The 26,315-nt window shown below is 40.4% G+C and overlaps 2 protein-coding genes and 1 long non-coding RNA gene across 5 annotated transcripts in view; 2 read left to right on the forward strand and 1 right to left on the reverse strand.

Moving 5' to 3' along the window:
- Positions 1-1,651: 1,651 nt before the first annotated feature.
- Positions 1,652-15,166, reverse strand: dthd1 (death domain containing 1). The gene is made up of 10 exons (XM_044184919.1): positions 13,221-15,166; positions 11,553-12,084; positions 10,505-10,832; positions 8,650-8,829; positions 7,837-8,084; positions 6,899-7,054; positions 4,287-4,588; positions 3,876-4,126; positions 3,719-3,776; positions 1,652-2,988 (listed from the first exon to the last, which is right to left on the reverse strand). Exons 1-10 carry the CDS (start codon positions 13,675-13,677, stop codon positions 2,645-2,647), a joined length of 2,856 nt encoding a protein of 951 aa, XP_044040854.1. The 5' UTR covers positions 13,678-15,166; the 3' UTR covers positions 1,652-2,644.
- Positions 5,085-11,768, forward strand: LOC122870608. The gene is made up of 3 exons (XR_006376631.1): positions 5,085-5,211; positions 5,815-6,284; positions 11,633-11,768. It is a non-coding gene; the product is annotated as an uncharacterized LOC122870608 (long non-coding RNA).
- Positions 15,167-15,611: 445 nt separating the features above from the next.
- Positions 15,612-26,315, forward strand: part of arap2 (ArfGAP with RhoGAP domain, ankyrin repeat and PH domain 2) — a 132,517-nt gene continuing 121,813 nt past the window's right edge. Inside the window, exons 1-6 of one of the 3 annotated variants that reach the window (XM_044185025.1) lie at positions 15,612-16,075; positions 18,599-19,488; positions 21,216-21,298; positions 24,954-25,181; positions 25,420-25,496; positions 25,812-25,876. In XM_044185025.1, the coding sequence (XP_044040960.1) occupies positions 18,665-19,488; positions 21,216-21,298; positions 24,954-25,181; positions 25,420-25,496; positions 25,812-25,876 (1,277 nt within the window). In that variant the 5' untranslated portion in view covers positions 15,612-16,075; positions 18,599-18,664. The remainder of the gene's footprint in view (positions 16,076-18,598; positions 19,489-21,215; positions 21,299-24,953; positions 25,182-25,419; positions 25,497-25,811; positions 25,877-26,315) is intronic. The other 2 variants (XM_044185023.1, XM_044185024.1) reach the window with 2 other exon arrangements.

A 26,315-nucleotide genomic window follows, 5' to 3' on the forward strand; every position in this document is an offset into this window, starting at 1 on the left:
GAACTAATTTGGCCTTCCAGTTTCTCCACTTTTATGCTAACAGCCAGTTTAACAACAAATCTCAGGTTTTCATGTGAGAGAAAAGAAGTCTGTTTTTCCCCCCAGACGTGAACGCTATCCAGTCTGATAACTCTCAGGATTAGCTGTGACAGTGCATCGATCACATCAGACTGTTTTAACTTGGCAGGTTTAAAGTGTGAGAGTAGTGATCAAGGCAGCGAGGAATCCTGCACAAAAAAAAAAGTCAGAGCGCTCTAAACGAAGAAGAAGTGGATGATGAAATGAATGATGAAACAGATGAGGTTTTAATCAGAATCTGTCTATGCTGGCACTCTGTGGGAATTCTTCACCTCATCAGCCCTCTGTATCCTCCCCCACTGGACGACGGGCAACCTCCCAGAGTGCCATGCTGCGTGGCCTTTTCAATAATTTAGAGGGGGAGAGAAGGGAGACAAAATGAGAGCGGAAACGATTTCGTGGCGCTGTGGGAGACCCCTTTGTGACATTTACCTCTAGCGAGGCCCTCAATGTGTATGTGCGTGTTTGATGGCCCTGCGCCACACTAATGATACCTCCCTCTGGCACACACACTCGAGGCACAAAACTCTCTTCCTAGTGATGCCACACATGTCCTTTAGAATCACACCGAAGGAAAAGAAGGAAGAAAAGTGGGGGGATAATAGCAAAGGAGGATTGTAAAGTATTTGAAAGAGAAATATGAGAGCAGTACTCCTACCCAAGTGTGGAGCTGAGGAACAATAGAAGGGCAGGAAATAACGGGAAGAGAAAAGGTTAATGAATAGAGGAGACAGTTTTTGTCAACAAGTGACAGAGAAGGACCAGGAGCCATCATCCTGTTTAATCCATCCGCTCCACCTGTTACCATTTCATACTTCATTAACCGTCCCCCCAGTTTTGCAGCACTGGGTGGTCTCCTCTGTCTCCACAGGGAGTCCCCTCCGTCCCACCTGGACACATGGCATCGATCATTACCCCCCCCCGTTTCAGCTCAGAGCCTGCAGAATGTCACACAGCTGGAGTATGAGGCTCTGAAGACGAAGATGAAAAAGAAAACCCCGGTGAATGACATTAAAATGACAGAGCACACTTCCGTTGCCCACAATTTAGTTATAAAAGGGATTCGTTGTAGCACTGTATAAACCAGCTTCAACTGAGTATCTGATTTTTACATGGAACATAATAGTTGAGAAAACAATCTCACCACAAGTAGCTGTATCAAATCACGCTGATCTTCATCATCAGATGGATTTGGCCCAGTTGTTATGAAAGTATAGATGTTCACATTTACAATTATTTTCAGAGCATTTAAAGACTTCTCATCCATGTTGAGATTCAAAGTTAGTTTTAACTAGTTTTGAACTTTCTAGTCTAGTTCAAAACTAGACTAGAAAGGCGCTATACTAGTACAGTCTATTTACCATTTACTAACTACTACTACTTCACTACTACTACTACTACTAGCTTACTACTTTAGTAAGTACGTATTTGCACACATTAAAATATGTGGAGGATTTGTATGTATATCAGCATTTTTTTATTTTAAAGGCATACCTATAAAAATATTCCAAAGAGACACAAATCATATGTATATATTTGATATATCTCATATCAAAAACATAAATGTGCCTTATTATGCTGAGAAACAAGCCTTTGCTATCCAATCAGTTATCGGCAACAGACACAGTCAAGTCTTAAAGATGACTCGGTGTCAGGGAGCTGAAAAGAGGTCACAGCTCAGTGTCTGCGTTTGTTTACATAGAGAGAAGAGATGGCTGACTGGTCGTGTAAATCAGCTACCTGTCTGTGGAGACAAACTACAAAATAAAGTCAGAATATGAAGGTGCTGAGATTAATGCTTACAAAAAATTCAGACTTTAAATGTAAAACTAACCTGAGAAAGCTCGTACAGACGTTTGTGTGGCAACACATACAGGCAAACATACAGTGTGTGTATCAGCTACAGTTTAGGTTCACAGCAAACAAAGATAGTTTTTTTGTATGTAAAGTTTATTTTAATATTTAACTCTGAATCAAGTCGTGGTTGCAGATAATTCTCTTCATTTGTGTCAAGACGAAACGTCTTGATTCTGAAAACAGTGTCCAGATGACTACGAAACCTTTTCTACGATTATAACACATAATATGAGGTAAGGTGTCAATTACAAATAGCTAAACTAACTACTTTCTAATACTCAACCGTGATTGTCTGAATGTCTCAGTCAGTGTCTTATGTTTTGATCTGCAGCTATTTTTGCCACAAGAAATACTAAGCAACATTCACTGGTTCCCAGCCTGGGGTTTGGCACCCCAAGGGGTCACAAGACTAATATAATGGGTCATGAGACAATTAACAGGAGAGGGAAACAGAGAAAAAAACATTTGCTGTACAAAATTAGATTAGTTTTTTTCACATATTTCTCATTTTTCTTTTTTACTAGATAATATTAAGTCTTCGGGCCTCTAAAAATCACTGGTTTGACATAGTCATCATTACTCATAGACATAATCGACTCAAGTCTGGAAGAGAGCACGGAATCTCACAGTCCAATGCTGACCCCTTGTGGATCAAACAAAACACTACCACCAACTTGGCAGGCACAAATGCCCTGACTAAATGCAGCAATTAAAAATCAGTGTGATTTCTACTTTTTAAGCTTTCTTGTTTCAGCGAGCCCTGCCTGGTGGCTGCAGCCTGTCGCAGCAGCAGCTCTCTGGCCAGGTCCGGCCTGCCACTCTTTGATAAGCAGTGAGCCAGCTGAGAGGCCTTGGGTTGGCGTGTGGCAGCCGGTAGCCCCCTCCTCCACATGGCCAGGACATGGAAGGCCTGGCTGGACAGGCTGTCCCCAGCCCGGAGCTTCACCAGCTGTGTGGCGCTACGACGGAGACGCAGGGAGAGCACCAGAAGGGCTACTTCCTCCTCTGAAAGCTCCCCGGACAGCCAGAGAAGAAGAGAGTCTGATAGGGAACCTGGTTGGTGGGTAAGAAATGAAGGATGGAGGTAAGGCAGAGAGTTTGCTTAAAACAATTCTGGTGAATGTGCTTAAAGTATCAAAAGTAAAAGTACTCATTACTTTTATACTGTTTTGCAACACAGTGATAAAATTTCAATTTTTAAAAACTGCTCTGAAATGAGCTCTGAATGTCTGTATTTTGAAACAAGACAAAATAAAGCAGGTTGCTGCCCTCAAATGATGAAAAAGTTGATTTTAGAACATTTTGAAATGAGTTAATTTGCATTAAAACAGGTTGAAATATTCCTACTAGATTTTTTTTTTGTTATTATTCTGAACAAAAATGACTTGATAAGAGGGAGATTTTTTTTTTCCCCTGGACAATGAATCTTGTTGGAAAAACTGCGTATGTTTTATATGAAAAGTAATCTGCAAAATATGCAAAGTAAGAATTAACAATAACTATCAGATACATATAGAGAAGTAAAAAGTACAATATAAAATGTGGTGGAGTAGAAAGTATAAAGTAGTGGGAAATGGAAATACTCCAGTAAAGTACAAGTACCTCAAAATTTAACTGTTACTTAGCTATAATATAACCTTCCATCACAATAAGATTGCTCTGAAAATGACCTTTAATTATCCTATCAATGCCAAAGCAATGAGCAGCACCACAGCAATGAGAACTTCACACTAAAGGATCGAATGATAGATAAAAACATATTCGAGCAGAACATGTCACCCACCCGTCTCCTCGCATAACTTCACCCTAGCTACGATGGGCCGATTAATGGTTCTCACTTTCTGAAATGAAACAGAATAAAATCAGAACATTCCTTTATTGTGAAGGTCATCGTTTTAACACCAAGTATGATGTAGAATTCCTTGTGAGTGCCTCTGCACCTTGGGTAAAGTCAGAGACAGCTTACAGACAGGATCTCCCAGGAGCTTTGTGTCCGTAGGGACTGGATCACCTCGCCACTCCAGCTGACCTCTGGTGACCTTGTAAAACATGGCTGTGCCCTTGTAGTGAGGTGAGCTGTAGTTCCCAAATGGGTCAACTTCTGTTAGATGCACCAAGAGGTGATTCTTCTGCTGGCTGTGGAAGGTGATCCGCTCGTGTGGAACATCATGTTGGTCATTTCGAGTTCCTACTGTAAAACATAGACATACAACCTCTTGTGATTCATTACCTTTTTTGTACATTGATTCTTTTTTGCATCTGGAGAGCTGCTTCTAGTTTTTTTTTGTCATTGCTTGCAGTTTTTCCTATAATAAGTTTTAAAAAGTCACTAAGTCAGCCTCACACCCTACCTGTGGAGGTGATGTTGCCACTGAAACGGAGTAGAAGCTGGTCTCCCTCACACATGGAGATCTCCGATGAGGTCTCCGACGAGGTCCCCAGGAGGCCACTGTAGCCCCGGGCTCGCAGTTTGGACAGCTCCCAGCTGAGGTCTCTGCTGGGCAGAGCAGCCACCAGGACAGCGTGAGGCTCGTCCTGTCTACGCTGGAGGACGATGGTGACCGCGTGGCAGCAGACCGACTCCTCCAGCTCCTCTGCCAGGGAGGTGAGGTGGCAAGGCTGCAGCGGAGAGAGGAGACGAACCACCAGCAGTCTGAGGGCAGGGACAGGAGAGGCAGACAGTCAGCGACAGAAGCAAAGTTAAGAAGCTGAGCTCAGCGGAGAGATTAGATTGTCGAATAGAGGGTGTTAAGAGATGGGTCTGTTATCATGGGCCTGAATACAGACTTAATATTCTTAAAGACAAAATAAAGAATTCATATTACCTACTGTACATATATTACTCCCTGGGGAAGCTGTCTTAGATAAGAAAGACAAAAAGAGTACAGAAGAGAAATAACGAGAATCCAACCTTGTTAAAGGAGCACTTCACAATTCACAACAAGGTCTAATATTACATTTTTTAGACTTAAAACAGAAAGGCAATCAGATACCTTTATTTTCTCATTGCCTATGACTTCTTTAGAGATTACTTAACATTTTTACCATGTACTTATGCTCTGACATAGAAATGCCAAAGCCTGGAATTCAAAGAATTTAGGCCCCCCTTTATCCATAGTGCCTTTCTTAAGCCCCTTATGTAAAGAACAGCTTGCTCTAAGTCTGGTTAGTTGTAGTGTTCCACATTTCTTTTCTTATCATGCTGTGCCTTAGACTGAACATGTCCAAATGAAAGGCATAAAACCCCGGAGAGGTGGAGAAGTAGTTGCATGAGTGGTGAGTACTTCTAGATGATGTCTTGTTGAAGTATTTGACTCTAGATTAAACAAGGCGAGAGTACCACAATATGCTAAATATTATTAAAGTTAAGGGTATTAGCAATTATTAGCAAACTACGACAAAAAAGTTAAAGAAAACTTAACCAACTTAACTAAAAGAATCTTGCCTGCTTTTACAGGCAACTTCTTACGTACATGGTGTGTATGAAGTACTGCTGTGTGTAATTTTGGATTACTGAATGTGTCCTGTCCTGTTTTAGTGCTTTTCTGTTGTGTTTTAATTGTAGAAAAAAAAATAGCTTTAAGCTAACTCTGGTACAATACATCAAATGGTAACATTTCTATTTAATATTGCATGCAATCCCTTACAAATAAAATAAAAAAATAATTAAAATTAAGCTAAAATAAGTGTGAAGGTTTTGTCTTTGTATTTTGTGAGATAAAACAAATCTTCATAGAATTTTTGGTTGTTTTTACTAAACAAAATAAAAAAATAGGAATAGGAAAAAGGAAAACAATATGTGGGAGGAGTAAAACCAAGTGGTCCAAACCACAGATATCTCAAATATATAATATAAATATCTCATGTTTTCTATTTTAGCTTCTCTAGAGCCAGAGTTGTTCCTGTTGGACCTCACGCATTAAAAACCCCATTCATGTTTCTACCATCACTAATTGTCCACAAGTAAGGATCCGTGATTTTCAAAGGACTTCAAAAAAGAACTGTTGTCTTCAAACATGCAAATCCACCCTCCCTAATTTTCTGTTTCTCTCTCCGTCTGTGGCCAGGGGCAATGTCTTCTACCTCCTCTATGTGGTGGGAGGACTCCTGCTGACAGTCACTGCTCTCATAAATAATATTCATTTATTTTGTTTGGCAAATTCCAGCCCTGTCTTCATCGAATATTATTACCTGGCCTCTGTGTGTTCCAGTTTCAACAGCCTCCTTGTTATGACAAGAACAACACTGCAAGGAACTCCTGATTATAAGGTTTTATGCTGGTTTCCTGCGTCCCCTGAGAAGCCAACTAACCTGGAGTTGACCTCTGCTAACTGCATCTCAGCGAAAAGGTACATAATCAAATGAAAACTATTTTGGTTTCACTTCAATTCATCTCTGATGCCTGAGAGTATTTCCTGTTCTGTGGTCAGATGCAGGATTTATTACATCCTCATTCGCAGTGTGAGCAGCCAGCTCATTCTCACACTGTTCATAGGAAACAATAGCAGCAAGCTGAAAATCTACAATCCGCAATTGATGCTACAAATGCCCCTACGTGTCTTTTTTGAGTCTTACTTTTTTAGTCTTATTTTTGAGACTGATAAAGACTTGCAAAACAGAGAGAATAAAATGGCTGTGATTCAGCTCTGAATCATTTCTAAAATGAGGACGTTTTCGTCTATATCTGACCGCAGAAAATTATCAAGGCTTTCACATCTAATTTACTGTAACTCTCAATATTTTCACCTAAGCCTATTTTTTTGCAGCCTGGTCCAGAGCTCTGCAGCAAGGCTTCTAATTGAAGTGTACACACACTCTTATTTTAATTCTGTGTGTGTTAGTGCGCTAGAATTATATGGCGTGTATGCATCTTTCTTGAATTATGCATTTTTGTGTATATATATTCTTATCAGCCATTTGAATTTGCATGAATAATGATTTTAAAAGGAGACATGTTGCAAACCTGTCAAAGTTCTCTGTCAGTTCAAAGGACACTAGTCCATTTTGCTGGTTCCTGACTATGACTTTATCCAGGACGCTCCACTGTTTGTCTCTTGAACCCAGAACAATCAGCAGCTCATTGGAGATCTCCTTAGACTTCACAGAGGCACCCAGGATTCTGAAACATTAAAAAATCTTCATAACAAGACTAAGAGTATACAGTTATGCTAACAGTTAATATTAACATACTCACAATGACAATGCTAACATGCTGATGTGGTGTCATTTTTGCCATGTTCACCATCTTAGTTTAGTGTGTCAGCGTGCTAATTTTAGCTAATTAACACTAAACACAAGTACAGTAGAGGCTAATGGAATTCATTAATTTTGCAGGTATTTAGTCATAAAAGTATTGGACAAATTGAAATTTTGACCTGATGAGGGCACTAGATGAAAAGTCAGCGGATCATCAAAGCTATTACAATTCATCCTCAAGGCGAATTTGAATGGCAATTTTAATGGCAATCTGTTCAATAGTTGTTGAGGTATTTCATTTAAAACCACAAATGTCAACCTCATGATGGCACTAAAGGAAAAATCAGCGGATCGCCAAAGTCATGAGGATACATTGTCTGGGAACCATGAATGTCTGTACAAAATTTCATGGCAATCCATGAGATTGCTGATACTTCTGTTTGGATGAGGTGGACCAACTGACAGACCAACATGGCCTTGCCTTTATCCATGTTGCTAACATAGCTAAAAATCAAACTTTGTCAAATCTTTATTCATTATAGATGGTTTGTACAACACATGCTTTCAGCAATTAATGCATGAACAATCATTCTCATCTGGGAGCTGCCCTCTACATCTCTAGTCTCTTATTTTTGGCCACTGGTCCTCTGATATCTGTATTTCAGTTCACAAAAATTTGGACAAATACAAAGAGGCCGCATTCACCTCCTTCTGTGGGAAGCAGGTTGATCCCATGGTGGAGAATCACTAACAAGCTGAGTCTTCCCTTGTCCCCTTGTGTGCCTCTTCTTTTCAGGGTTCGGGGGACAGGGAAGGGTGATAGTGAGGGGTCTTCTTGGGGGCTGAGAGGATGGGTGGGTGAGGTAGAGTAGTGGGCTTGTAGAAACCACTGAGTGATAGGCATCACTTCTGGACTTGACAGCAGCCAGAAGGATGGCATCTACAGGCTGGATCTAAGGCAGATGAGGGAAACAGCTGTTCTGCATTATTTGGGCAGCAGTTTGGACAGAGATGCTGTGTGATATGAAAATTGTTTTTCTCCACATTTTGTTTTGCCAACAGCATTCTGTTTTATCAAAGAGACATGCAGAGGGGAAACTGCTGGTTTTTGACGTAAGATCAAGCGACAAACTGCTGTGGTGAAGTTAGTTCACAGATGACTGGACTCAGAAGTCAATTCAAATATCAGCCACAGCTGTTCATTTTACTCCCTCACAGCAAACATCTGTGAAGACTCAATTCTGAATTAAAAGCAGGGTATCTATTTCTCCGTCTTTTGCTTGCTTTTTATGTCCCTCTTTCCATTACCATGTCTGTTTTTATCTCATAATTGAAACAATTTCAATATTTTTTCCACCTTTTTCTGGATCTCAAATTTATAAAGATGTTTTTACCCACTTCTCAGCCCTCAATACATAACAAATCAGTTGAGTAAACCGATGATTGCTGTTATAACACACTTGTATTAAAAGTCAAGTGGGAGACAGATGGATAGTAATCAAATCATCATCTCCATACCATGGTTTGTGCCATTACTGGAGCAGTGAAGCATCCTGGGAGGTAGTTCAGACAGATTCGGGGGTCCATGGGGAGCTTGAGTGACAAACCCCATGTGGGAACAGTGTAATTTTCTTTTTTTAGACAGGAAACCACTGCAAACAGGCCCAGGGAGTACACTCTCACCTCTGCAAATGAGCCCTGGCAAAGACATGGACACAACATAAATGAAATCATCTATTTTGGCCAAAGTATTTGAATCATTTATAAACTCAAATAAAAAAGTTTGACAGAAAACATTATCCCAGATGTTCAATCTAGCTTTAGGTCAGGACACTGTACAATTACAGCCGTGTCAATTATTCTTACAGGGATGAAAGCAAATTGGTTTCAGTAAAGATGCACTTCGTTGGTTCAGAAATGATCTTTCAGACAGACAGTGTTTCTATTGATAACTGTAAATTCACAAAAGGTGCACCACGGGGTTCTACATTAGCTCCTGTTCTGTATTCCATTTTTATAAACAATATAGAAGGCACATCCAGTCAGCGAACATTTGTTTTTATGCAGATGATACAATATCTATGCAGTTGGTCCCTGTCTAAATCAAGCTATTACTGACCTCCAAAGTGGCTTTCACAAACTGCAGTTATCATTTTACAAATCAAAACTAATCCTGAATGCACAAAAACACAATAAAACCAAAATCAGATGTATAACAATGCCCATTCTGTACAAAATGTGGAACATTGCTCTTCAAACAATGGGTGGTACTGAATGTGAAATGGTCTCATCATCTGAAAATATGGCATTATTCACATTGCTAACCTTCAACCCAAATTAGGTTTGAAGCAAGAATAAGACTTGTTTTTATCTGTTCTTGTTGTATGGGGAGCAGTATGTGGACCCAAATGCAGATAACCAGGAAGCGGTATCAGGATGAAGTAGCCGGATGGCTACAGTGTTTATTGGGGTGAAGTAGCTTATAGGCAGGTACAAGCAGACAGACAACAAACAGGTAACAGGCAGGTAGGCAGATACAGGTCCAGGAATAGGAAATGGGTTACCGGCTCGCAGTAGTAGAAACCAAGCAAAGAGTCCAACAAGGCTAAACAAATCTGACAGGGAGAACACACACACAATTATCTGACACTGAACAAAGGAAAAGACCTGGACTAAATACCCTAAGGGAGGTGAGACAACGAGACGCAGGTGCAAACAATCAAAGAGGGGCCAACAATCAAAACTGGAGGGAAAGCAAACAAAGACAGGAAGTAAAACCACAAGACACACAAGGAGAGGAATACACTAATAATTAAAACAGGAAATGACAAAACCTCAAACTATAACAGTTCTGGATTATGGTGACATCCTGTATATGCATGCATCCCCTGTCTACCTTTGTAAAACACTTTCTCCTGTTTCAAACAGCTATCAGACCCAACAGGACAGATAATCTTCAAGATTTCCAGAGTCTGTTCTGAACTTGGCAAAACTGGGCTTGGAATAATTTTGAAGACAAACTTAATTTGGAAATATTGCACACCACATTCATGTTTTATGAAGAATGTAACTGTTTTAAATAGTCAAGCTCTCTCCTTTATGCCTCTCAGGTCCTAGCTATAGCTATATAGCTTAGCTATAAGTAAAGGTTATACATTTTTTATGTGACATTGTGTAACCTATTCTACAGTGCCATTTTGGCCAGGTCTGTCTTGAAAACAGGATAATGTATCTCAGGATATGTCCTGGCTAAATGAAGGTTAAATAAAATAAAAGAAACAGTCATGAAAAACAGCTTTTTTTAGTTAATAGTTGGCATATATAATAAATGTTAGTGTCTTTAAAACATACTGTAAGTAATAGAGAACTTTACCCTCTGCCCTCCATACGTGCCCTCTGTTGTTATAGGAGTGACGTAGCTTGCTTTCCTCTCCCCATCAACTATCTTCACAGCGACATCCCTGTAGTTGCCGGGGTAACCGGCGCAGAAAGGCACAACCACGGTCACAGGGAAATGGAAGTTAGCTCCGTCCTGAGCTTTGACTCTAATCACTCTGCTGACCAGCTCCTCCGAGCCGGTCACCATCAGGCAGCTCAGGGTGTCGGCCACTTCACATCTCAGGACTTCAGCCACGCCCGTAGGTGCTCTGATAAAGCATGCGTCTGGTACATCTGAATGGCTGTCCTGTTGACCAGTGAGCCTAGAAATCATTTTAAAATAGATATATGTACGCAGATACAAAGCTCATGAGGTGCAGATGAGATTTTGAAGAACAAATCAAATAATTCTGCACTGAATAACAGCTTGGCCTCTCTCAGAGTTGTATAGCTTTTGGACAAATGTGGGCATTGACCTGACAGTGAACTGTAAGAAATAGCCAGCTATGGGGAGGCCAGGTGGTCAAAATGAGTACACCTTGTGATAAACCATTGCAGAGAGTTTGCTTCTGTACCAGTGAGTAGGAGAATGAGGGGGAGGAACCAAATCATGTCCAGAATCACAAGATGGCCCCATGCGGGATAAAGACTGGGATGCTGAACAGTTTTTTTGGTTCAAACCAACAAATCTTTATTTTAGATTTCAGTGGTATTCCAAAAATTTTCAAAGATAGTAAATATGTCTGGCTTAATATTGAGGAAATGTGTAGAAAATGATGCATAAGGTATCTAGAATAATTATGATGGAATTATTATAGCCATAAAAAACACAAACTCTTGGGTTTGAATATTTCACTCAACGTAAACATCATTTACCTTCAATGTAGAGCTGGAACAAGCTGATACAGAATATGATTCTGTCAGACATGTGGATTAGGACAATGATTTTAACTGCTTTAGAGATACTTAAAGGGAAATAACAGGGAAAAGCTCTTTGTTGAGGGGTTAATGGGGACAAAAAGGTGATGATTTCGTCAACGTACCCCACTGTGATCCATTCGATGTTTGTCTCATTTTTGCCCTTGTCATTTACCCTATTTGTGTCCTTTTCTGTCTCCTCCAGGAAATCTATCTGACTTTCTGGAGAAACACAGTCCTCATTACCACTCCCTTGACTTTTGACCACAAATTCTTTCCCTGGCGGTTCCACATCGCTGCAGTCAGAACTGCTGAATCTGGAGTCTGATGTTTGTTCAGTGTCTGGTGATGGCATTGTATGACTTTGCTCATCTCCATCTTCAATGTCCTTTTTATGCCCAGAGTCAAATCCAAGGGGATCTTGGGAGTTCAGGTGATTGTTGTCATCTTCAGGTTGCTTTGATGCTTTTGGAGCTCTGGTCTCCTGAAGTGATGCATCCACAGTTGAGGCCTCCTTTGCACCTAATTTGAGGATTTCTTCGTCCAGCTTAGTTATGATTGTGTTCAGTTTGTCCATAATGTTCTTTATGTCATTCCCAACACTCAGAAAAATATTACAGAAGGAGTCTGAACAAGCTGTGACTTCACATTCTGTATCTGAAACAAAACAAACATATAAAACCTAGGCAATTGTGTTTTATAGTTCATATATATATATATATATATATATATATATATATATATATAATGTTTACAGGGCATTTGTCCTACAAATAGATTTTAAATATATATAAAAATAATTTTTGGTCCTTCTCATCAACTGACGCTTCAATTCCTTTCAGCATATTTATTTTAACTGACTCGTCAACTGCTTTCGGCATGTACGCTTAACTGATTCAGATTCAAATCCCTCTGAACCCTGAACTACTTTCAGTGTTCCAACTTTAACTGACACTTCAATTCCTTTCCATGCTTACATTTCAATTTCCACTGACACTTAAACTACTTTTAGTGTTCCAACTTTAACTTACACTTCAATTCCTTTCCATGCTCACAATGACCTGATGCATTTGCCTAACAAATAGGTTTTGAATTCAATCATTTATGGTCCCTCTCTTCAACTGATGCCTCAAACCCTTTCATCAATGTTATTTACTGACTTTTCAACTGCTTTCAGCATGTACACTTAAACTGACTTCAGCAGTTTCAAAGATGCTTTAAATTTCACTCCTCCTTAACAGTCCTTCAACGTCAACCAACACTTAAACTGCTAACATTTCAACTCCATTGACAATTGAACTACTTTGTGTTTCAATTTCCACTGACACTTTCAATTCAATTTTATTTATATAGCGCCAATTCATAACAGAAGTTATCTCATTGCAGTTTTCCTATAGAGCAGGTCTAGGCCGTACTCTTTATAATATTATTTACAGAGACCCAACAAATCCCACCATGAGCAAGCACTTGGTGACAGTAGCAAGAAAAAACTTCCTTTTAACAGGTGGAAACCTTGGACAGAACCAGACTCAATGGTGGGCGGCCATCCGCTGCTGCCGTGAGAGAGAAAGAGGTGGGGGTGGGGAGTTCAACTCACTTTCCTGCTCACAATTAACCGACATTTTAACTCCTTTATCTGGTTCAACTTTAGCAGTTAGTCCCATGTCATTTCAAAGGCTCCAAAGACTCAACATGTTAAGATATTTTAACTGTTTCAAATGTTTCAACTGCAAATGTTCAGCTGTATTTCAAAAAGGCTGAGAAAGACATGCATCAATCAGATCAATACATACCTGTTGTAGACAGATGTTGCTGATCACTGTCCCCTGGTGGGGAGTTGGCAGGCATGTGGGCACATTCTCTGAGAACTTCTCTCCATGCTGTCACTCTGTCTGAATGAAAAACACTCAGCTCCCTCAGCGCTCCCAAAACTTTCTGCTTGCTCTCTTTCTCCTCCCGCTCTTCATCAGCATTTCTTCCTCTCTCCTCATCCTCCTTCTCACATTCTGCTGGACTGAGCATCCCTTCTTCACTCCATCTCTGTATTTCCTCTCCTCTGCCTCTACCTGGTTCTTCTTCTGTGCATCTCTTCTCACCCACCGCTCCATTATGATGATCTCTACAGCGTCTAGCAGCTTCAAGCCCCCGAAAAGTTTCAGTCAACATGTTGAGGAGACTGTCCTCCCTCCTACTGCCATGAAGAGACTCAGCGTCATCCATCTCTTTATTCGCATGCAGATTTGCATCCATGCTGTGCTGAAAATCTGTCTTTTCTGTTTAATGCCCTTTTTTCAGTCCGTGTTGCATATGACAAAAGCAATTCACTCCTTTAACAAAATTTTGGTGAATAATATCAAATATTAACTAAAATACTTTGCATTCACTTGTGTACCTCCTTTTATATTTGAAGCTGAAGCCCCCTTTTTCGCTGTGTCCTTGGCATAGAGTGTTACTGTGCACAGCTTTCCTAGTTTAGGAGCCAATGCTGTATTTATATGGCTGCCAGCAGTAAAACATGTTGCTAAGGCGACCCCTGGAGGCGTGGCAGGGAGGGACAAAAGAAGAGCCAGAGAGCAAAAGATTCACAGGAAGACAGAGTGCTGTCCTCCAGACATCTCATCCCTCTCTTCTGTTCTTCTGTCATTTTACTGCTTGTATGTTCAGACAGTAAAAGACGTCAGCTCTTTAAATTCACTAACTCCTGAATCATTAAAAAAACATATGGCAGTTACTCAATGATGAATTCTGCATAATATTTTTATTTTAAATACTGGAAATGTCACTTGTTTTGAAGGCATATGTATGTTGTGGAGAAGGTTGTAGACTTACCTGGTGGCTCTAGAGCATTTTTCTGAAACACAAAGCCAAACACAAACACTGTGTCATTGTGTGGGTTTCCTGTAGAATTTCTGGTAAGACATTTGTGGTGGAAGAAGTATTCAGATCCTTTACTTAAGCCATACCATAGTAATACCATAGTCAAAAAATACACCATTACATGTAAAAGGTCTGTCTAAGTCTAAGTTACGTTACATTAAGATTTGAGTTGAATTTAGATGATCAAAACAGGCAAATGACACAATGTAAAAACCTTTAGTACAAAGCCAGTTTATTTAATAGAAAGCAATTATAAACCACTTTGATGGTGGAATGTATTTAATTATTTCAAGAAAGAGAAAAATGTGTTACTCTATCATGCACATCTTTATAGGCCTTTTTCCCAGCAGACTTTTTGACTTGTCATAGTAGGTAAAGCACAGGTGTTATTAATAATATTAATGATGGCTTTGTTCTATTCAAGTGTCCCAGTAATCCATGACAGTTTGGCAGTGAGCCAGCACCAGGGCCCTGAAACTGAAGCAGCTAAATGGAATTCAGCCATCATTCATTTTATTATTTACTTGTATGTCTTCAGTGAGAAAGGTCTATTTCACCTAGAAGCAGCCTGCAGCACTTTGGCACCATCATGTGGCAGTATGTACATACTGTAGTGTACCCTGTGATTTTACTACTTATTTTATCACTTTTAATTCTATTAGTAGTAATAATGTCCATCTGTGGAGGAAGAAATATGCAACATGAAAATATAATATAAAAATGTTTTTACAAATATTTTAATTACAAATATAACATAAATCACAATGTTATGTGGGGTTGAACTGTTAAAGAAATCTGCTGTTTGTCTTGAAGCTTTTATGTTTTATCTAATATAAGAAATTGTATTTTATTTTATATTTAAACTGGGTTTGTTTTGTTACAGTTGGAATAACAAATAAACTTGAACTTGAAACTTAAGTTCAAGTTTATTTGTCATTATTACATTGCTAGTAGTAGTAGTATCACCTTCAATAAAACAATATATGTTATTGTAATATATTTGTTTATTTGCCAACAGTGTTTAATCTGTCAATTCTCTTTCTGTCACACATATAATCTTACAGTAGTTTTGTTTTTGTGCATCACATCAAATCAAATGTCAGGTCTGAAACACACTATTGTTATACAGCATATAGTGACATTCAATGTTATACTGCATTCATTAAAATGATAGATGAAAATAATGAAACAAATTTTGTTTCCCCCCCCCTCAGAACTCGCTTCATTATGTGTGCCAGGCAGCCTGCTGCATTCCTGTCTGTGTTGAATGTGTAGCCTGGGGCCTTAGGATCAAGCTGGGACATGCAAGCGTTCCCAGAAAATACATCACAAGTGCCTCCACTTTGCTGTTCTCCGGTGCTTATCACATACAAGCACACTTTTTATCGCAGAAACAGGCTTACTTAGAACAATCTCAAACAGACTGAATTCTCTGTCAACACACAAAGACAACTTGTAACAAGGTCCACCACAACATTAAGCTAAGTATTACAGTTTTTAGGAGAAGTACAAATGAAGGTAAGGTGGGGACTGAACTACTTCTGCATGTCACACCGCGGTTGTTGGCCCTGCGCTGAAATGGGCGTGGAGTTTCTCTCATCGCCTGAAGAGTCAGGGGACGGAAACTGACGAGTGTCTAAAAGCCCGCTGTGAGGACTTGCGACAGTCAACAGAGCGACTGAGCAGCATTATATGACAGAAACTAGTCGCAGCGAGAGCACAAAGGGTGTGCGGATGATGCCCGAGGTCTCCTCCTGTTTTTAACCTACAGGTAAGCTTTGCAAATCACCGGACGCACGGCAGCGTGTTACGTAAACACCCTGACTTCAAGCGTTAATTTATCAAAAGCAGACTAAAGTGACTGAGACTGAAATACACTAGCTTATATTAAATTAGCTTTTTTAATGCGTCAGAGCTGGAAGTTTTAGCAACAATTTCTATCACTTACCGGTAATTTAGGCACATTAAAACAAATGTAATAAGAAAGTGAAGTAAAACTGCGCAACTCCGACTTGAATTGGTGTTACTGTTTCATTATATTCATAACATTATTTTCATAGTGGCGTAATACCTTTTTCCCTCAAGTGTAAACATAAATGAGCACATCTCACACGTGCGAACGTTACTGGGGTTGCTGCTGTCTGCGTTCAATGAAAACACATTCCTGCCCTAACAACTAAGTGCAGTTTGTGGAATAATAGCTTTACAAAACTGGGTTTACTACAGTTTTAAATGACATTCTTTAATAAATGTTTGTGTGACGGTATCCTCAAAACACAATTTATTTATTATTAGTTATTTTTATTTATTCCAATATTTCAACAGGGTATACAAATTTCAAAGCAGGTATTCTTTTACAAACCAGGAAGGGGACGCACATTGGACTTTGTTCAAAGTTGGTTGGCTGAGGGATGTGCAGAAGTATGAGGTGTGTGTGTGTTTGTGTGTGTGTGTGTGTGTGTGTTGATGTGCATGCATGGGCGTGCATGCTGTGACTCACCCCTTGTACTGTATAACCATACCTGTGGTATAGCAGAAGGCACTGTGCCTAGTTGGTGTAACACACACACACACACACACACTTCTCCTTTGCTGGCAGCCACGCTTTCAGACATAGCTTTGTTTTGTAGAAGAAACAGTATCTTGCACTAATAAATTGCTATGCCAGTGAGTTGTGTGCATACTTTATGTGTTCGTGTGTGTTGCCTCCTGTTGTATCTTTATGCCTGTGCACACACACTACACACTCTGTGGGCTTCGACACTGGGCAGTAGCTGTAGATCAAAACACCTATATCCAGCCCTTAATAATGTTTGCTGAATGTGTGGGCTCTGTTGTGTGTAGTTTCGTCTGTGTGTGCTGCACATTGTGTGAGTGGGTGTATAAGCGCTAAAAAGGCAGAGATGTGGAGCAGGCCAGGTCAGATTTGCTAGCAAGCTTTGGCGTGTGCCCGCGCTGGCTGTGAGCCAATACAGGTCCCTGCATGTTAACACTGCAATAAGCAGCTGGGCATGTCTGATAGACTGTATTAGGTCTCTATTGTGAGGACTTAATACAGTCATTTGTGGAGCTGCGACTTGCTCAGTGCTAAAAATGCAAAGCAATGTAGCAGCTATGGTGGGGTGTGTGTGCTCACAAAATGAAACAGTCTACTTTTAAAAGGCCTGAGCATACATGAACACAACTGATGTCAACCTAACATATAACATATATGATATCAGATTGTTGTGCAAAATATATGAGAGGGTAAGAGATGCTTTATTCTCTTTAGGTTGTAAAGAGCTAAAGGACATTTTCTGTTCATGTTCATTCTGTGAGCTACTTGCATATTAAGCACTCAAATGTAGAATACACATGCATATGCAAGTGTCTACTTGAAAGCAGAAGTAACACTTCATGTCCCCTGTGTACTGTAGGTTTGCAACCCAAAAGAGAAGTAGACATGCCAAGATTTTGATGATGATGTATCTTCCTGTGAGTTTAAAGTTTAAAGATAGACAGTTAGAGAGCAGTTCTGTTCCACACAGTTAATCAGTGCTTGACTGAGGAAGGAAAGAGACATATCTTGCTATGAGCAAGGTTATTATTACCTGTGTATTATGCCAGGCAGTGAGCTGCAATATAAAGCTTAGATTTTTAAACTCTGCTGTGGTAAGTGCTGCAAAGAATGGAAAGACATTCAAACAAATATGTCAGTTGGCCTTTCTGCCAAAATTCTACATTATTTGATTAAAATGTCAGACCTTAAGGTGACCAAAGAGCCACGCTATGATGGTGGCATGCTATTTCCTCATAGCTATTGCTGTTTCCTGCTGTTTCATCCAGGAGTGTTGCAAATTTAGTTTTGCTTTTGTTGGCTGACATGTTTGCTCACTTGTTGAATGTACAGTACAGTACCTTGATGTTTTCTGAGTTAGTTTAAAGGAATAGACATTTTGGGAAATAGGCTTGTTAGCTTTATTGCTGAGAGTACATGAAAGGATCAATACCACTCTCATGTCTCAAGGTAAATATGAAGCTACAGCTAGGAGACTGTTAGCTTAGCATAACGGCTTGAAGCAGGGGGAAAAAAGCTATCCTGGCTCAGTCCAAAGGTAAAAAGACAAATCTGCCACCAGCTCAGCAGTTAATAAAGTATATTTTCTGGTTTTACTGGCAGTTACGTACCAAACTATCTCTTGGCCTGTCGCGGTGACACCCTTCAATTTTCATACAAAGATTAAATTCAGTTTGACAGCACTTATAGCCTCTTCCTTTGCCCATCACTTATTTTTATCTGTATTTGTGTCTACAGTTTAAAGCTGGATTACTACATCTTCTGAAGTTCTTCCTGATGTGGCAGAGGTGAGACTAAAGCATCATGTTGGAGCCTCCAGAGCATACCCAGGAGATTGTGGAGTGGTTGTCCACACTCCGCCTGTCCCAGTATACCTTATGTTTCCAGCAAGGAGGCTATCAAGCTCTGGAAGACTGCAAGGACCTCACAGATGACCGCCTCCTAGAGCTTAAAGTGTTTCCAACAGGCCATCGTAGGCGCATCCTCCGGAGTTTGGAAGCAATAGGGGTGAAGCAGCAGAGCGGTGGAGAGGAAGATGAAGAGGGAGGGATAGAGAACAGGAGACGTCAAAGGAAGCCAGTGCCACACCCGAGACATTTCTTCCTGAAGGATAAAAAGAGGGGGGCTTCGTGTCATCACCATCAGTCAAAGGAAAGGAGGGAGTATGATTTGGAGGGGAGTCAGACTTTGCCTCCAGGAGCAGGACTGAGGACAGAAATTGAGGACATCCCAGAGAGCAGATACCTCCGCCCGCCTCAACCAACTCCGCGCAATCCCCAGAACATCCAAACATCCAAGTCTGAACATACCTGTATTCCTGCCTCTGTGTCTTCCTGCAGCAGCAGCAGTGAGTCCTCCATTTCTGAAATGCCCTCAGACTGGGAGATTTCCGCAGAGGATCGCTCGCTGTCTAGCACGGACTCCGTCCCCTGTCCGGCTGAAGTCCCTCACTCAACGCTCACTGAAGACCATGGGGGTTTTTGTGGTGAAATGGTGGAAAACTCCATCTATGAGGCACAGCCCAGCTTTAAGGTTCCTGTAGTTCCACAGTTCACTCGCTCCTACCGGCTGAGGCACCGCCCCGTCCCTGAAATCCCGAACCAGACCATGCTGCCACTTCAAGACAGGTACACCAGATAAAATGTAAAGGAATAGTTTGACATTTTGGGAACTGCACTTATTCACTTGACTGAGAGTTAGATGAGAAAATTAATACCAAACTCATGTCTGTACAGTAAATATGAAGTTATTGCCAGCAGCTGCTTAGCTTAGTTTAATATAGCATAAAGACTGGAAACGGGAAAAAAGCTAGCCTGGCTCTGTCCAAAAATAACAAAACATCAATATTAACATAGTATTTATATATTCATTTGTTGAACACGCACATAAAACTTAACTTACTTACTTTCTTTTATTTTATTTATCATGGACAACACACATAAATTAACACCAAGATAATGTAAATGTGTCATATTTAGAAAAAAAGCTAATTTTCATCTGCAGTCCCTGGGCAAGTTATACAAACAAGACATAGGCCTACATACTAAAAACGGACAAAATAACATCAAAGTACATATAAACAGATATACAACAAACAAAGTGTAAAAATGTCTATGTTAGGGTGTAGCGGCCCAGGGTCGAATCCAACCTGTGGCTTAGGCCTGTCACGTTAACGATTTTTGTTGGACGATATATTGTCCCAGCAATAATTGCGATAAACGATATTATTGTCATTTTAAGCTCATTTGCATATATCATAGGGGTTGTGTCTGTTGCAGTAAGGGAAGGATACAGAAGTCTTTAGTCAAATAATCACATTGTAAATTTGAAGTAAAAAAAGTTTTTAAAAAATCTATAAAGGGAGGGAGAAGATCAAACTATTTACAAGCTATAGGAACAATCTAATACAGAGATCTGGAGAGAGAGAGAGAGAGAGAGAGAAGCTAATAAAACCTGCTGACCCAAATGCTGTCACCTACTGACTGTGCACACAATGCGAGAGACGAGACCCGGCGCTGTTGGAGGAAGATCTGAGGACTGCGATTACACTGAGCAGCATGCATGGGAATCAATTACAATATAATATATTTGAATATATTTCTCGCCTTTATGATGGTCTGAATAGGTCACTAAATTTGTCGCTAGCCCCCCCCCCCCCCAAAAAATCAGGCTAGCTGTTTCCCCTTATTTCCAGTCTTTGTGGTAAGCTAAGCTCACGTGAGGTGATGCATTGCTTGTAATCTGAGCCCGGCTTAAGCTAACTGGCTGCTGTCGGTAGCTTGGCAAACATGAGACTCGATCTTCTCATCTAACTCTTGGCAAAAACGCAAATAATCATATTTCCCAAAATATTGAACTTTTCTTTTAAAGGATTTTTAAAATCTCTATAAAGAGCCAGGCTAGCTGTTCCCAGATTCTTTGCGCTAAGCTAACTGGCTGCTGGCTGTAGCTTCATGTATACCGTCCAGACATGAGAGTGGTATCAATCTTCTCACCTAACTCAGCAAGAAAGTGTATTTTCCAAAATGTTGAACTATTCCTTTAAGCATAAAGTTTGACTTTATGAAAGTTTTTGAGAACTAATCAAACAAGTAGCACACTGCCATGGCATGAATGAATATGAAAACAGGACTTTCTCTCTTTGCATTCAGATTTACACTGTTGGAGAATCCGTGGCCTCTAATTTCATGTTCAATTCTGCATTCCACATACATTAATATCTCATTTTTGAACGAAACTAACTTTCAGAGTTCCACATCTCTATTGTGAAGGCCTTTACGTGTAAATGGTGTTATCTTTTTTTCCCACGTGCTGCATTGGTGGTTCTAATCCACTGATTTATCTTCCTCCTCAGGAGCGCACCACCAGTGCAAACAACCAGCCCTGAACACCTAACCAGCTCCAAGGGTCCCACCGGTGCAAACAGCATACAGAAAGGTACACAGTCTTTCAGCTGCATCCGCTTCATCTCTGCCATGAATATTTCATTCGGCAGTAGAGTCAGCGGTGCTGTTGTTTGCCTGGATGAAAGAAGGGAGAGGAGATGAGGGTCGTGCGTGGGTGGGGTGGGGGTGTTCGGCAGCTGTGTCGTGGGAAATGGCGTCGCCCCTCTTTCAAGCGCACATCTCACAGGGAATATGCTCTCACATCTTGTCCCTCAGCGAGACCCTAGTGTGTATTCCTGTCGCCCGGCTCTCCAAAGTTTTTTAGTAGTTGTTTAACTTTACTAACAACGCACAGGCTTGTAGTAACAACCAGTACAAATATGTTTTGAATTTTTCCTCCTCCCTTGCTGGATTTACTGGGCAAAGTCGACCCTCATGTCTCATCTGATGAGATGCTACGTGAGCTGAGGTAGATGTGTTCTCCTAGGATTATGACGCTTTTCTTTGACGACAGTCTGTATAAATACGTGTTAAATACCTGTGAACATGTCAGTCTTTTTGGGACCATATCTGACCACATTGTGACATTTTCTCTTGTAGTCATCTGCAGCGTATCAACAGTTTTGTGTCCATTTTCTACACCCCTCACGCTCCTTTTTTGGCTTCCACTTCCTTCCTTGTTCCGTGTACCTTTACTGCAGCAGTCTCTTGTTAGACCTTGTTTTTCCAACTTTTTCTCTGTTTGGAACAAGACAGGGAGTGAGACTAGAGAGAAAGGCAAGACAGTGAAGTGGGTTGGGAGGAAGGAAGAGGAGATGGATGCAAAACAGGCTGAGAGACGGAGGAAGAGAGGGAGCCAAGAGGGTCCCAGAGCAGGGAAACGGGGAGCTTGACTAGCAAGCTAAATCTCCCTTCACAGCAAGGTCTAGCAAGGCGTTATTTGACATATTATTTTACCCGAGCATATTTGAAGAGTTTATTTCGAGATGAGATCCAAAACGTGTCAACGTATTCAATCAAAACTTGCTATTGGAGGCTGGCAGAATTTTAAGTAACACCCCAACACCTCTTAAAAATACGAAAAATCTCAGAGAAAACGCTTGTCTGTCTAGTGCTTCTTCACACCGCACACTAGGCGCACACTAGGCGAATTAGTCAATGATTAAAAAAAATAGTAATAATTGCAGTTGAATGTCTACTTTTTAAGGCCTTTGATCGTGCAGTGGCATTATCGGTGTCCCATATCATGTCGGAATCATTTTTAATATATATTAAAATCACCGTATGAAAAATCATATCAATCAAGATCAAGTTCCCCCACGTAGACTTTACTCGGTCAGGCAGCCCAGATATACTAATGGCACCGTCTGCGATTGATTAACTAGTGGACAATCTCCCCTTGCTCTACCCCTCCTGGGCGGTCTACTGACAATCGCACTTGCTCTGCAGAGAAACACAGAGAGAGACAGTCTCCTACTTATGCTGTTGTTTAGTATAAGTGCACCTGTTGGTGCCGATGTCGTTCGATACCACGTTGGTTTTGATCGGTTCGATAGGCTACGACATTGACATCAAGCCTCCTCTACATGTGGCTCACCAAGCTGCTGTGTAAACGCAAATTGTGTTTTTTGGCGACTATATAAAACATACTGTTGACGGAGACAGTCAATACATACTGGGAGAAAGAGGAACAGAAAGAGACAGGGTGGGGCAAGCCGGTGTGCATGTGGGGAAAAGAGAACCGAAGGGAAAAGCAAGGTGAGCAGATTAAAGTAGTTACAGTAAAGTAGAGGATTAAGTAGAATTAAAATGGTGAAATAAGAAATAATTTACTAGAAATAGGGTAATGTATTCTTTGAAATATGATATATTTTCAATAGACAAATAATAATAATAATAATAATAATAATAATAATGAAAAAAACATTTTTGTAGGATTTTTGCCTTATGACCGTGGTGCACACACATCACACTGGCAGCAGGACTTGCCAAGTCATACTTCAGAATAAACAAAGGACAGTGTTTACTAGAAGTTTGTATTGTGTCATATTTACAACCACGCCCAGTCTGCACATACGCTGGATCTAGAAAACTGCCTGTCCATTTTCAAACAGAACTTCAAAAAACAATTTGAGTAATTTTCACATTCAGATTTCCACACCTTCATGCAACAAAACTGAATTAATGACAAAACTTGTACTGGAAAAATCAGAATAAACACTAATTGAATAATCCATGTTGAGTTAGCAAACTGAAACACAGCAAAACTGAACAGCTTTTCCAAGTTCTTATCATCTGTATCTGTACACCAGAATATTTCAAGATTTTTTGTTGTTGTTGACACTCATCACACTCACCTTAAATCATCATAGTATGTACAAAACAAAGGAAAATGGGACTCCCTTTCCATTTCTACCAAATCCCACAGGTCACACAAACAGTCTTCCTCCAGAATATTTTTGAATCTGCCAACCTCAATAGCTAGAGGAATAATACCAGTTCTCAACTATGCAACTTAAGAGTTTTGCTTCTAAATAAGCAAGATGCCACGTATGTTTCAGGGCCATAGTTTTTAAAGATTTGCATATATGTCCATTTCTGTTCTTTGATATTAATATTAATCGCTAAAACAATTCGTCAAACAAAAATACCAAACTTAAGCTGGTTTCTGCTTCTCTGATATGAAAATTTGCTACTTTTTCTTGTTTAATATCATTGAAAAAAATCTACAGTCCACCTTACAACATATTAGTAAAAAAAGTAACAGCAATAATAGCAACATGATAAAAGTAATATAAATATAACAATCCTCATTTTAATTGTCATACAAACACAAGAAAAAACACTCTTGACTTGTAATATTCTTGAACTATTCAGGGAACCAGTGACTGAAATAATAAAATGTTTGGTGACTAATTTGAATTCAGATGGTGGCAGTTGTGCTTCCACCATGCTCAGTGTGGGAGTGACACAGAGGAGTGATAAAAACAAACTGACCTGTAATACTCCCTGACTTAAAAGAACTAAGGCTTCATTCAGAACAAAAATCAATCTCCTCACTAACTCCGAACTGATGGTGGCATCTAGGTTGCATTCCCAGACTGCGACTTGAGAGAGAGTCTGGTCAGGAACAGATAAAGAAGCAGCGTGGTCGACTGAGAGACACAAAGGCAGAAGACAGAGACAGAACCAGTGAGGAATAGAATAGAGGGAATCAGACAGGAATTGAGTACAGTAGCGTCCGGCGGGCCCTCGGAGAGAATCGCGAGTGGCCTGAAGGTCGGCTGATAGATGATGATTGATGGTCGCTATCTGCCCACCGAGCCTGTCTGTAGAGAGGGTAGCTGTGTTGGAATGGATTCTATCATCAAGTAAACTGACCCTTTCATAAAGCCCAGTACATGCCCTTTGTGCCATTCTGTAATGTCCTGCATTGTTTGGAAGTGTGTGTCTGTAAAGCTTTAAAAAGCAGTACATTCACATCTGTATCTGCGTGAGTATGTGTGTGTACTTTTTTGACTGTCTATCCTTTTATGTCTTTCTTTGTCTCAAGGCATCTTTATGTGTCTGAGGGTGTTTCGATCTTTGTATGCTGCTGTCTGTGTGCATATCTGCTCCTCCACCAGTGTCTATGTGTGTGTCTAGCCCTGTGGCGGCGTCTTCTGGCCCTCACAATCCTCAGGAGAGGGTGGTGTCATTTTTCACAGTGACAGGCAGTGGCCCACGCAGGGTGGCTCCAGGTCTCCAGACTAATAGTGTCTGGCCAGAGTCGCTCTTCTTCTTCGTCTTCGCTTCCACCGACCACCGACCACGGTCCCTGCAGGAGCCAAGATGGCGCAATGGCCTTGGCAGAGACTCAGTCTGTTTGAGACAGACTAAGAAGGATCATACTCCCAGATGGGCAACGAAAAGGCCGAGGCAGAGAGATAGCCATGGTGAAACAAAATTTAATTGGTTTACTGCTCACATGGATCAAGGGTTGGCACATTTATTCACACCAATGAGTTGGTTTAATCAAAGGGCACTATAATATCTTCGTGATTTAAAATTTAACTGGAACAATCCTGTTAAGCTCCTTACTTTCATGCACCATGTTTAGGCCTTCGCACTGTGTTCTGCAAGTTTCATTGCTGTGACAAAACCACTATTGTGTTGTCTCTGTGTCCTTCTTAGCTCCACTTCAAAGAACCTTGACGCCTATTGCTCCCTACGGAGAAATTTTCCTGTACAACAACCCTGAAAGCACTCCGGTAAGACAGTGTACACTCCCACTTGTGGACAGTGAGTAGCAGCTTACCAAAGAGGAACAGACATTTCTCAGATCTTCAACACAATCAGCAGTGTTTCAGCCACAGTCCGCCCACCAAACTTCCCTCTCATTGTTAATGTTGTCACCATGGACACATAGCAGAGTGGAAAATGTGCTTGTTTCAGTTTGAGGTTAATGGAAATGTCACCTAGCCACTAAAGTTAACATAGCTTAGTGCACCAACACGATAACAGTGTCTGACTAAAAGATGGACACTTTCTTTTCATGTGATAATAATCTCTTCTGTGCTTTATAGGACCATGGCGCTAAAGAAGGGTTACAGAAGGGTTTTAAGGACAAGATAAAACTGAAGAAACAGAGGTATGGTATGCTGATGTAATACTCCTGTCCCATACTCTGGATGTATAAATAGAAATTCAAATGCTGAGTTTTTGTGGTTACTAGTCTCAGTCTCGCACATTCGATACATTCATAAGATTTTATCATGTTATGTAGCTGCATGTTAAAGTGAACATACATTCTCAAAGTAGAAAAGAAAAACAACCGTACGTGACTCATTGAACTCTCCAGCCACAGAATTATTTAATTTGTTTATATGCATATTTTCAAGTTGGTCTGATGTTTTTCAGTGGAGTAGAGCTGAATATTCAGATGCAGATTTGTGGCTTAACAGATGTGGCCAAAATATAGATGCAGTCAGGCTGCATTGTAAATAATAAATATAAGAGAGTATAGTTATTGCCCACTATATATAGTATATATAGTGGGCAATAATTAAACATTTCCTGTTTCAGACATT

The sequence above is a fragment of the Siniperca chuatsi genome, linkage group LG22 (assembly GCF_020085105.1).
Source record: "Siniperca chuatsi isolate FFG_IHB_CAS linkage group LG22, ASM2008510v1, whole genome shotgun sequence".
Lineage (NCBI taxonomy): Eukaryota > Metazoa > Chordata > Actinopteri > Centrarchiformes > Sinipercidae > Siniperca > Siniperca chuatsi.